Raw genomic sequence first — 12939 nt, 5'->3', positions numbered from 1 at the left:
CTGGAGAACTTGACAGCACACTGGGGAAGTAAGTCAAGTGTGTTGGATCAGGGGCACATGTAAAACCTGCAGGGACACCGGCCCTCGAGGACCAGGATTGGGGACCACTGCCCTAAGCACACCGTTAAAAAAACGAAGGAGTGGCTTCACAACAACTCCGTGGCTGTTCTTGAATGGGTTTAAGTCAGAGCCCTGACTTAAACCCAATTGAGCATCTCTGGAGAGACCTGAAAATGCCTGTTCACCAAGGTTTACCATCCCAACCTGACAAAACTGGAGAGGATCTGCAAGGAGGAATGGCAGAGGATACCCAAAATCCAGATGTGAAAAATTGCATTTTTCCCAAAACAACTCATGGCTGTATTACATCAAAAGGGTGCTTCTACTAAATACTGAGCAAAGGGTCTGCATACTTATGTGATATTTAAGTTTTTCTTTTTTAATAAATTTGCAAAAATGTCTGTTTTTTTCTGTTAAGATGGGGTGCTGCGTGTACATTACTGAGAAATAAAATTAACTTTTTAGATTTTTGAAAAATGGCTGCAATGACACAAAGAGTGAAAAATTTAAAGGGGTCTGAATACTTTCCGTACCCACTGTAGCTGCACTAATAAGGTATGCTCCAGGACATTGTAGGACTCGTAAGTAAATCAGACACTGCAGAACACAAAAAAGTGGGTACCATCTTACTTTTTGCCCCATCTTTTATTTGTTCCTTAGGAAGTCTGTATCATGATTTACAATGGATCATTTTGGTACAACTGCTCGGGGTGTAAATATCAGTCTATTCATAAAAAGCATACACAATCTAACAGGAAGAAGAAATTCCTAATTTACTGGGTTATGTCTGCAAGCAAGGCTGCTCTCCCCCTAAGTCCACTAAAAACAATATTCACATGTAACAACATTGTATTGTCTTTATTCTTATGCTGTTTTAATTTCATAAACGCACTTAAGGCAAAGATATGTAAAAACTCGGATTAACGTAAATAAAGTCTCATCTTCACTTTATGTGCACAGAACATGACAGCATGTTTGGTATTAAAGCCTTGTTCCCACCACTTCAAACTGTGCACCCTTCTCTAACATGGACACTAGAGGAACACGGGAAGCCAGCTGGTACACCGGATGTTTAAGCAATTTGCCGAGTATTTCAGGCTGCACTACTAAGACTCGTACACCTACCTTTAGGGTGGGCAACTCAGTAAAACATCTACCCTATTTCATTATAGTAAAATACCAATCACAAGTAGCCATGGATTAGTATTAGATTCTGATGGTATGATAAATTTAGGCCAAAATATTACGGTTTTACGGTATCATGGTATTATGATTACAGCTCTGAGTGTGTTACTTTAAAAACGTCTGACTTAAAAACAATTTTAAAAAGTTTTAGGTTTGTTTTTAATCAATATATAAACATGGAACATAATACAAGTTCATTTAAAATAAATAATGATAATAACTGAACTCTTTCTAGATAACTAAACATCATTAATGTGTTGTCATAGTCAACCTTAACTGTCAAAAGAAGGTGTTCTGAGAATACAGGCATCATTCCGAAATTTCACTCTTCTGTAGGGTCTTACTCCCCTTTAGTTCATGTTCGTACTTATGATTTCTATATCAATAAAATAACAAAAACATGGTTAGAAATCTAAAACAATAATGTTTACAACTGATATAATCACTGCGTTTCTGCTACTTTAATTGCCTAGACAAATCAGTGTCTACTGCGCTACAAGACAGTCGTCTTTTCATTGAAGTGATATATCACGTTGGGAGATTTGACTGTGTTTAAGATTCCGAAGCAGTGTTTGATGTACAGAAGAATATATATAATGCATTTTGTGCACACAGAAACAAGAGAAATCGCAAGTATGAACGAGTGATTACATAATGTGCATTCAGCTAAAGATCTTTCACTCAAAGCTAGTAAAATACACAATCCAACAACAACTCAAAAACGCTTTCAAGAACACCAAAATCACTAAGCTGTCTGCCTCAGAAACACGGTGATAGTATTTGTTTAACTAATCCCTGATACTAAAGGTAGGTCATACATTTCAAGACAGCATTAACTTTACATTGAAACTGTGCCTTTTTCATATCGTGGGTATACTGTATTCTTGAATTAAAACAGTGCTGAAGGAAAAACAAAGCCTTATAATAAGACTACAGACCTAAACAACACTGTACAAGTAGAACTGAACCGACTGTGGACATATTGTGTCCTAAACTATAAAGTCTGAGAGAGCTGTACAGTACTCAAAGAGGCCTGAGAACAGAGATGGGAGTTGCAAAGAAATGGGAGGGGGGGATAGGCTGGGGGTGTTGAGGAAGACTAATGAAAGAAGGAGTGCTGCTTAACCTGCACTCCAATCTCACTGTGAGGCCTCCTGACTTGAAGAACCCCCCAAATTCTCCACCCTTCTCTCCCACCCATTCATGCAACCCGCTCTCCCACCCATTCACCCTCACTGTGCTCTCACCCTTCTGCCCCAGCTTCACACTGTCGCAACGTCTCGTCCTTTTTACAAAGACTGGCACTGAGACAAATTGCCATGTTATCATACGTCACGCCAGACATCAGCTTAACTTTATAGGAGCTGGTTATTGAATTACACCACTTTGTGGGTACTGTGTTCATCTCATGGACTTGATAAAAGGTCAGTTTTAAAATTTGGAAAATAAAGGTTAAGATCTAATAAAGAATTTTTCAAAAATATTTTTTACCCCAGATTGTACTTTTTCCTCTGAGAATTATTGTTTGTCAGTCTTTGTAACACAAAGAAAGTTTGATTAGGCAGAATATTTAAAATATTTAAAATAGTGTACATTTCTAGATTTTAAAATGAGACAATTTATCAAGTTTATTGATAATTATTCTTAGGCATTGCATATTTCCAGTTTCAAATTATGTCGAGGTTTAAAAAAATACAGTTTAAAATAAATGCTTTAGTCTGTTGCTATAATTGAACATTATTAACCATTTTAAGGCCTGTAACAAGAAACAATTGTCAGAACGTTAACATTTTTAAAAACATAGTGTGAATGATCTTAAAGCAGAAACATTTATTTTAACATTGCTTGGTTTTTACCAATTTGTTGTCTTATATTTGGTACTTTAGGCTTTTATGGTGATGTAATTATCACAAGCAAAAGCATATATTTTATATACAGAAAACAGATTTCCCACTTAGAGATCTTTTTTAGAATTATATAACCATTTATTATGCATTTTCTCATTTTATAGTGTGTGTAAAAAGCAATAGATTTATCCCATCTAGCAGTTTTAAAAGAAAGTACCAACTTCATTGATGGAGATGCTTGCACCACTTAATAACTGTTCTTTTTCAATTTTAAAGGGATGAACTGTTGATAATAGACATTTACAATGCTTCACAAGCCAACAAATGTTCATTTTCTTCAGACGTACACCTTCATTGGTTTAGTGTTTAGACAGTTTCCTTATGGATGTTTGTCAGTAAAATATACAGTGAGGTGAAACATGTAAAGTCTCTACTGTCTCACCAGAAAATATTAATGGCATCCAGCATTGCCTACAATAGGGAATTAATATAGGTAGTGAAAATAATCATGATCCAAAAGCCTGATTCAAAACATGTACATTTACCATCTGTATACTTATGTTTATCAGAACATCAATAATTATGTAATTGGCTCAGAATTACTCTGAGTCAAAAAGATATACAATTATTTAACTAAATATACGATTATGAATTTAGGCTTGAAGAAAACTAGAATAAACAAGTAACTTAACACCTTTTAAAGTCAAAATTCTACATGAATCAAAACAGGAAGGGCTTTCGTTTCAAAGAATCCAAAGTATCATTGCTGCTTCTAGCTTAAAAGCGAGAGAATAACTGCCAACACTTACTTGTGTTTCACTGTCATGAAACACTATATATATATATATATATATATATATATATATATATATATATATATATATATATATATATATATATATATATATAGTATTGAATTTTGCATTTTAATTTAAATAAAAGCAATTAGGAAAGTGGTTGTCGAAATGTTTAAAACGAGTACCATCACAAAAAATTATAAGTTGTCTGAGTACCACCAAAGTGACAAATAAAACAGCAGCACTGTAGTGGTTTGACTGTCAGAATGTGGTGTTCTTTCATTATTGCAAACTCAAAATAAGAATTCTTGTCATTTATTTGTCTTCTACTTTTACTCACAAGTTGAAATCCCAGCATCTTCACTCGAAAAAATAACGAAAAGGTCAACAAAGGTCAGAATGACAGGTGCCACAGTGAGTTTTTTTTTTTACTAACCTCAAACCTAAAGATCCAATATGACTGCCTTGCACATAACACTTAAAAACCATTATAAAATTATGTGTTTGCACTTCTGAAGAGTTCTAACTCATTAAAATGTCCACTGTCTTTAGCAGGTTTAGCTCCAGGTGGTTGTAGGTGCACCAGTGGACCAGCTGATCCAATTTCTGTCTGTATGTCGACTCATCACCATCCTAGATCACAGCAATGACAGTGGTGTTGTTCGCAAACATCAGACGTTTCACAGATGGGTCAACAGATGTGGTCATTAGTGTACAGAGAGAAGAGCAGAGGGGAGAGAACATATCCCTGGGGGACGCTGGTGTTGATTGTTCTTGGCCGGGAGAAGATGCTCCCCAGCATCACCTGCTACTGGTAGTCGATCAGGATGCTGGTTATCATTTGTGGAGAAACAACTTTTTATTTTCTCACTGAAATGTCTTTTTTTGCTAGCTTGATGTCCTTGATGTCTTATTTCTAATCTGCTTATACAAGACCAGGACTCCACAGTGGAAAGCTTCATCTTTGGTGTGACGCAGTTTCCTGAAATGTGAGGAAAGTTGAAACTGTAGATAATCTTAGTCTGCATTGACTTGTCCTCACATAAGTAGATGTATGATGTCACTACCTCAGTTAGTTGGTTTAGGTCAGAGGTTGAAGCTTCAAAAACATTCCAATTAGTGCAGTCCATGCAGTTCTGTTGCCTCAACTTTGACTGGTCATCAATCCATTTTTTAAAAATTAGTTTTCAATTTATGCATTCGGGTTGGAATGAGGTGGAGCTGTCAATGGTCAGAGAGTCCAAGCCCTGCACGAGAGACAGCACTGTATGTCTCCTTTAGCACAGTGTGCGAATGATCATGGGAGAGTCACTGTGTTTTTTTTCTCCATGCCTGTTCTCAGGTCAGCAAGCTCTCTTTCCGCCTCAGATGTGCAGGATGGGGTAGATAAGCTCTGACCAGAATAAACAAGAACTCCCTTGGTGAATAAAATGGTTTACAGTTAATACAGAGTTATTGTAGGAGAGGATTACACGATTTCTGTAAGTGTAACATCTGAGCATCAGTCTTTGTTAATATAGCAAAGCATTCACCAACCTCAAGAAGAGATTTTCTCAAGCACCCATCCTCGTCCATCCAGACCCTAAAAAACAATTTGTTGTTGAAATCGACGCTTCAGATACAGGAGTTGGAGCGGTCCTTTCCCAGAACTCAGACTCGGACCATAAACTACACCCCTGTGCCTTTTTCTCCCGGCGCCTAACCTCGGCTGAATGGAACTATGACGTTGGAGACAGAGAGTTGCTCGCCATCAAGCTCGCCCTGGAGGAGTGGCGCCACTGGCTTGAGGGGTCCGAGCAGCCCGTTCTCATCTGGACCGACCATAAGAACTTGGCCTACATCCAGACAGCGAAGAGGTTAAACCCCAGGCAGGCCCGCTGGTCCCTTTTCTTTTCCCGGTTTAATTTGTCCATCTCTTACCGTCCCGGTTCCAAGAACCAGAAGCCAGACACCCTGTCCCGCCTTCACTCCATCCCCGACTCGGAGGAGGAACCAGCCACCATCCTTCCTCCATCCTGTGTTTTTGGTGCCCTCCAGTGGGAGATCCAGGGTTTAATAACTCAAGCTCTGCTGACAGAACCTGACCCCGGTACTGGACCCCCCGGCCGAATCTATGTCCCCACCTCCGTCCGCCCCCGCGTCCTCCAGTGGGCCCATTCTGAGAAGTTCTCCGCGCACCCTGGCATCCACCATACCCACACGTTCACCCCCGTCGTTTCTGGTGGCCCACCATATCCCGTGACGTCAAGGCTATTGTCCTCTCTTGCCCCGTATGTACCCAGAATAAGCCGTCAAACAGACCACCTGCGGGTCTCCTACAGCCCTTACCAATTCCCGAACGCCCCTGGTCCCACGTCGCCCTGGACTTTGTCACCGGTCTCCCCTCGTCCCAAGGAATGACAGCCATCCTCACAGTCATCGATCGTTTTTCTAAAGCCTGCCACCTCATCCCTCTCCGTAAGCTTCCCTCAGCACTCCAAACGGCCCAGCTCCTGGTCAAACACGTATTCCGCTTGCATGGAATTCCGCAAAAGGTTCTGTCTGACCGTGGTCCACAGTTCATATCTCGTGTGTGGAAGGAGTTTGCCGTGGCCCTTGGGGCCCGGTATACTCTAACCTCCGGTTACCACCCACAGACCAACGGTCAGACAGAACGTTTGAACCAGGAGCTGGAGACCGCCCTCCGTTGCCTCACTTCACAGAACCCCACTGACTGGAGTAAGTTCCTCCCTTGGGTTGAATACGCGCACAATAGTCATGTCTCCACAGCCACAGGTTTATCCCCCTTTGAGGTTTCCTTAGGTTACCAGCCTCCACTGCTCCCAGAAGACAACCCACATGTCACAGTCCCCTCAGTAAAGGATCGCATCACCCGTTGCAAACAATACTGGAATAAAACAATCCAAGCCCTCAAGAACACAGCCGAATCTAACCGCCGATTCGCTGACCGGAGGCGCGTCCCTGCCCCCAGTTACCATCCCGGTCAGCGAGTCTGGCTCTCCACACGTGACCTCCCCTCCCGAGCTGCCTCCAAAAAACTGTCTCCACGTTTCACCGGCCCCTACGAGATCGTGTCCATTGTCAGCCCCACAACTGTCCGTCTCCGCCTCCCGTCTCACTCCCGAGTTCATCCCACGTTCCATGTCTCACAGATCAAACCCGTCATCTCCAGCTCCCTGTGCCCTCCAGCCGAACCCCCTCCACCTGCCCAGGATCATCATGGGCGCCGCATCCAGTGGATCGTGGCCTCCCGTCGGCGTGGTAGGGGTTTTCAGTACCTCGTTGACTGGGTTGGTCGCGGTCCTGAGGATCGGACCTGGCTCGCTGGCTCCTCCATCCCTGATCAGTCTCTTATTGACTCCCTCCTCTCCTCCCGACCTTCCACGTCATCCTCAGGATCGCCAGCTGGCGATCCTTGAGGGGGGGGGGTGGGTGGTGTCAGGACTCAGTTAGCAGGGCTGTGCAGCTCTCTGCCAGTCCTGCCATCTTTCCCCCACAGGTGTTCATGGTTGACTGGTGGGCGGAGACGCACACCTGCGACTCATCCAGCAGCACCCGAGTGGCCTACAAGAACAGCGCTCGAACAGCGAGAGGACGCCAGAGTGTTTTCATTGCGGTATGCCTAGCAGCCACGACCTCTCGCCAGTTTTTCCCCTCGACGCTAACTTTGCCTTTGTGTTTCCTAAGGTTACCTTCTTGAGCTCCAAGGTTCCCTTCGTGACTCTCCAAGTTCCTCCGTCCTCCTTCCGAGTCGAAACCTCACCTCTGGATCCAAGACTCTCTCCAACATCCTCCGGTTCCTCTCGCTGTTCTGGATCTCGGTACCCACGGTGCTGCTCGGACCTCCTCGCCCCGCTCACCAGTAACCCGGACATCTGCCATCAACAACAGAGCTGAGTCCACACACACACCATCCTCCCCGGCCGTGTTCTCTCGCACCTCGTGGTAAGCTTACGCTCAGTAGTCTCCTCTCTGAACCATTACTAGCACTAATCACTCACCTTGCTCCTAGATCGATCCGGTTCCCTGGTCCCGAGCCCGTCCGAGCCGTCTCCTCCTTCCGCAGATTAGTTCTGCCGTCTTGTTACCCGTCTGAGTCAATAAACCCTTTAACTTCTACCTGTGTAACCGAGTGTGTTTCTGCATGTGGGCCCGACACCTTAAGGCTAACATGACAAATATAAGCAAATCCCACGTCTTTTGTTTTTCCCTGGAAGCTCAGCACTGCGATCCGCACAAAACCGCTGGAACCATGGTAGTGGTGGAGAGTTGTCTGGGACATGCTTGACCAGCCATGTCTTGGTGAACCAGAGGGCGGCAGATCGGTGAAAATCTGGGTTCTTTGTGCAGAGAAGGAGCAGTTTGTTAATTTTGTTCACCAGGGAATGGACGTTTGGCAGGTAAATTCCATATCTATTGTTCTGTGAGTTGACATTTGATGTCCTGGATTGAGATCTGTCTGCCGAGGGGCAGCAGATCCTCATACTCAGCCCTGGAAAGACGCAAGTTGCTCTGGATGCAATCCTCATCCACAAAAAAGCTACGGGGTAGTACTCACCAAACCGGGTTTGTCCCTGGAGGGCATGGTGGACCTAGGGGCGCTGACGCCGTTGTTTGGCTTTCCGCATTACATACAGCACTGTGACTCGCTCAGTAAAATCCATTTCCACTGCTCTGTGAGTAGAACAGGCAGGAGGGATCGCAAGTGGATAGACACTCATACTATCTGATGGCGCAGTGAAGCGGGCGCTGGGAAATGGTTGCATTGTTGGTGTGGAATGTTTCAGAGAGAGACAAAGTGTCAAATAGCTAATGCCGGATGATCCAAGCGATCGTTCTCGAAACTCGGCTCTTTAAGATAAAACTGACAGACATTCTATAAAATAATATACCTAAAGTTTTAGGCGGAATTACAGCAAAAAGATAAATCCTATGCATCCTAACTCTCAAGGAGCTCAAACCAGGATTTATGATTAATGTTTTTAATGTAAATCTACTACATGCTGTTTAAAATCAGAGCAATGGCCTTATATTTTTCTGATGAATATATAAGGTGTAAAGTTCCAAGTAGGTCTAAACAGAGCTACACAGTTTAAGTCATCAACACTTTTAAAATAAAGTTATTAGATTCTCAGTAATAAAATCCTTAAAAATATACACAGTGCATTAGTATCTTCTAATTTACCAAATGACACTAGACAACTCTAAAAAAAAATTTCAAAATAGAATCAATAGGATCAAAAATACTCTTTAATAAATATTAAAACCCTCAATATTTCACACTGCAGATAATTGCGGCATTGGCCTTAACACAACTGCTGTAATTCAAACAATGGGACTGCTATGGCCTTTTAAAGCTATTGTGGACGATATTATTTCGGCTTCAAGTTATGAGGGGATCAGCTTAACTATTGGTTGTCCCACATGCCAATCATTGTAATCCACTCACCTAATGCCAATGTGTGTGTTTGTTCCTTGCTAGTTTCCTCTTGCTGTGTTTTTGGGAGATTTTTTTCACACGATACCCTTGAGGAGCGGAAGAGCAGTTAGGATAGTGTTGCTATTCAAAATGTGGTTTGGGTGTTTCTTACCTACATTTTTGGAAAAACTGTCCACTATACCTTTAAAGTAAGGCCTACTAAAATTTTTAAAGTAAAAGCCTCAATTTTCCATACTTACCATTTAAATTTTCAATTTTCAATTTCTGCATAGTTCTTACATTCAGGAAATACAACAATGGGATTCCCTTTGCCAAACAAATTCCTCTTACTGCCACACAAAGTAAGTGTATGTTCAGACAAGATGAACAGCGATTGTCAGGAACAAATGTTGATGATGGCTTTGCATTAATATATGTCTTGTATTTCTAAACTGCTGATCAGATTGACTCAGATATTTATGTACAGACTACTCTTGCCCTTAACAAGAGGATGGAGGAACACACAAAAGAACGTTCATGAAAAGCATGTATGGCACAACAATACATATTGGGTCATTTTCATGGAACTGACAGAGAGAGATACACAAACCAAGTTATTTTAAGCTTTTCAAACTTTTCAAGGTCAACCCTGGTGCACATTTGGACTAATTTAGCCACAGAATCGTTGGCTCTGATTCAAGTAATGCACCAAGCAGCGGGCCACTTCAAAATTTCTTCAGAATTGTTCTTTCTTGTTTTAACAATGCAACTGGCAGGTAAAGATAACATGAAAGGAAAAAGCAGCTCTGTGGTGTTTGGGTTTTTAAAATGTTGCACTGCCAGGGGCCTCCAAAAATTTCCCAGGGTATTCTTCTTCATTAAGAAATTTGTGATAAGAAATGTAGTAAAGTCTATAAATTATATTGCCAGGCTGTTCTGTCTTTCTCGCATGTCAGTTGGAATAAGAGTAACAAAGACTGATTTCTTACTGGTATAAAGTCTTCTATTGGTTATTTAACTCTGGATCACTTGATATCATTCATACGCAGTGAGAGTCTCTGTGAAGCACTGGAGGAGTACGGCTGTTGTTTCAGTCCGATTAGGAGCATCTGACAGCCTTAATGAACAAGTGAGACCGCGTCCAAACCACTTTTTCATGCTTGACAGCTCTGCTTTAGAGCTGATAGGAGACCTTCTGCTCCTCCCAACATTTTAATCCATCATCCCACAGAACCACAGGGTGATTCCCAACAGAAAACACAGGAGATACCACACACACACACACACACACACACACACACACACACACACACACATACATATGAAATCAAGGAGAGAGAGGCATTTACCAAGACGCGCAGCCCTCTTTTTAATGGAACTAACTCTGGACAAAAAACATCAAATCCAAACTCAGAGGTAGCGACGTCGTCGCTTTACTTTGTTTCTGGTGCAACTGCGCACCTGGATCCGCTGCGCAATAACCTTAACGTTGACTAGCGTATATATATATATATATATATATATATATATATATATATATATATATATATATATATATATATATATATATACACAAGAAACACAAGATAATACGCAAATGTTCCAAGTGAGGACATCCCGCAGCATGTCTTACCTTGTTGACAGATAAGGATAAAGTGCGCAGCAAGAAACAGCCAGCAGCCTTTAAGGTCCATATTGAGGGAGGAACGCACGTAGCTTGGAGAAGTAACTGAAAACAAAGTGGGATCGTTTGATGGGGAACTGGTCCCGGGCAGCCCCAGGTTCTTACAGCTCCATGCTGCTCTAACTGCGGTGCTACTCGTTGTTGTGATTTGGCTGCTTGTGTGAGTGAGTGTGTGTGTCTGTGTCTTCCCTCCGCTCTAACTGAAGAGCAGCCGCCAGACTGAAGCGCCGCACCGCCCACAGTTCGAGGTCACGCCGGCTCCATTTCTTTCACACAACAAGCCCGAGCAGCGCTTCTCACACTCATAATGCACAGCCAAGCTGATAGCTAATGGAGGGAAATAAAGCACCAAAACAATAGATGTACAAATAAAGAAGAGAGACAGTAGAGCAAAGGAAACAGGAGACGGGGACAGGCAAAGAGGAAGAAAGGAAATAAGTAGGAGAGAGATAGACTAAAGTGTGCTGTGAAGAACAGAAAATCGAAAATAAATAGAAAGAAAAAGTTGGGTTATTGGTGGGAAAAAGTCAAAGACTGACATAAATTAATAAATTAATAAATAAACGATAAGAAATGCTTTTGTTTCTCAAACACAACCACTTGTCTTGTCAGAGATGTGAGCTGTGGCCACCTAACGTTGGGTTACATACTTAACGTAATCCCTGGTTCTTTGAGTGAGGAATTTCGCTATGGGAATCGCCTTGGTGTAACCAATTACGGTAGCTTCAATGACATCACGTCTGTCTAGACAGACAGGTTGAGCGGTCTCGTGGCTCCACCCACCAGCCATTATTACAGCCAACCTACCCCACTCAACTCATTCTAGGCAGGTTTCTTTGCGTGTCCATGCAAGAAGGGATGTGTTGGTGAAACACCTCATTCTCTTATCATAGAACCAGGGATTACGTTAAGTACCCCAATGTTCCAAAAAAGTAAAAAACAAAAAACAAAAAAAACAACTGGACTTTTTTTCCGAAGTTTGAAGACGTTTTGCTTCCTATCCAGAAAACTTTCTCAATTCAAAATGTCTGGAGTAGTGTGGAGTTGCAAGCTGTATAGTACTACCCAACAAAGGCCTTGTAATGGCTGAGATAGCATAACCCAACGTTCTTTTTCTAACTTTGCTCAGTGGCCCACTCCCGGATTGCATGCTGACCCCGAAGCCATGCATGATAGGAATCCCAATCCAGGCCTCAGGTGGATGCTGACGTCCCTGCTCCAAGCACTGTGTGCGCTAGCGATGGCTGGGCCGCTTCCAGCCTGTAAAACCTCATAAATGTGTGCAGTGTAGCTTAACTGGCTGCAGCACAGATGTCCTGAACTGACACACCGTGGAACAAAGCCCAAGAGGTGGCCATGCCCCTGGTGGAATGGGCCCTCACCCCTTTAGGAGGCTCTGAGCCTGCACACCTATATACCAGAGATATAGCCTCCACAATCCAGTGTGCTAACCTTTGGCGGGAGACTGGTTTGCCCTTATGAGGAGTAGCCCAAAACACAAACAGATGGTCAGCTCTTCTAAAACAGGCTGTCCTCTCCACATAAGCTCTTGAAGCTCTCACTGAACATAAGCAATGAAGCCTCTGCTCTTCTGCTAAAGACAATGGAGGTGGATGGAATGCCAGCAATTCCACCATCGAATACCTGTATGATGACTCCAACACGTTTGGTAGAAAAGCAAGGTTGGGACAAAAGCACACCTCGGAGAGGTGTAAACAGGCCGGACTGACTGAAAGTGCATGCAACTCACTTACTCTCTTAGCCGTGGCCATGGCTAAGAGAGGGGACGTTGTCGACAGAGGGGTTAGGTGGCCCGCTTCTTCTTGCCCTCCCTGGAGTGGGATGGGCGATTTCTTGCAGTGGCCGCTGCAAAAGAGTGCTTCCCCCATGGTCTTGGGTTCCACTTTGCTCTGCTGGGAAGGTTGTATGGCAGGTCTCCTTGAAGTC

General features: G+C 42.9%; 1 protein-coding gene across 7 annotated transcripts in view; it reads right to left on the bottom strand.

The window, feature by feature from the left end:
* The window catches only part of ptprz1a (protein tyrosine phosphatase receptor type Z1a), a 176175-nt gene extending 164954 nt beyond the window's left edge, over positions 1-11221 (bottom strand). For 3 of the 7 annotated variants that reach the window (XM_021322752.2, XM_012874937.3, XM_021322754.2), the window contains exon 1: positions 10942-11220. In XM_021322752.2, the coding sequence (XP_021178427.2) occupies positions 10942-11002 (61 nt within the window). In that variant the 5' untranslated portion in view covers positions 11003-11220. Of the gene's footprint in view, positions 1-10941 lie in introns of all 7 variants that reach the window. The other 4 variants (XM_021322753.2, XM_021322755.2, XM_021322756.2 and 1 more) reach the window with 4 other exon arrangements.
* Positions 11222-12939: the final 1718 nt, after the last annotated feature.

The sequence above is a fragment of the Fundulus heteroclitus genome, chromosome 2, assembly GCF_011125445.2.
Source record: "Fundulus heteroclitus isolate FHET01 chromosome 2, MU-UCD_Fhet_4.1, whole genome shotgun sequence".
Classification (NCBI taxonomy): Eukaryota; Metazoa; Chordata; class Actinopteri; order Cyprinodontiformes; family Fundulidae; genus Fundulus; species Fundulus heteroclitus.
The sequence above is the reverse complement of the archived record's forward strand: the minus strand, read 5'-3'. Positions and strand labels throughout refer to the sequence as shown.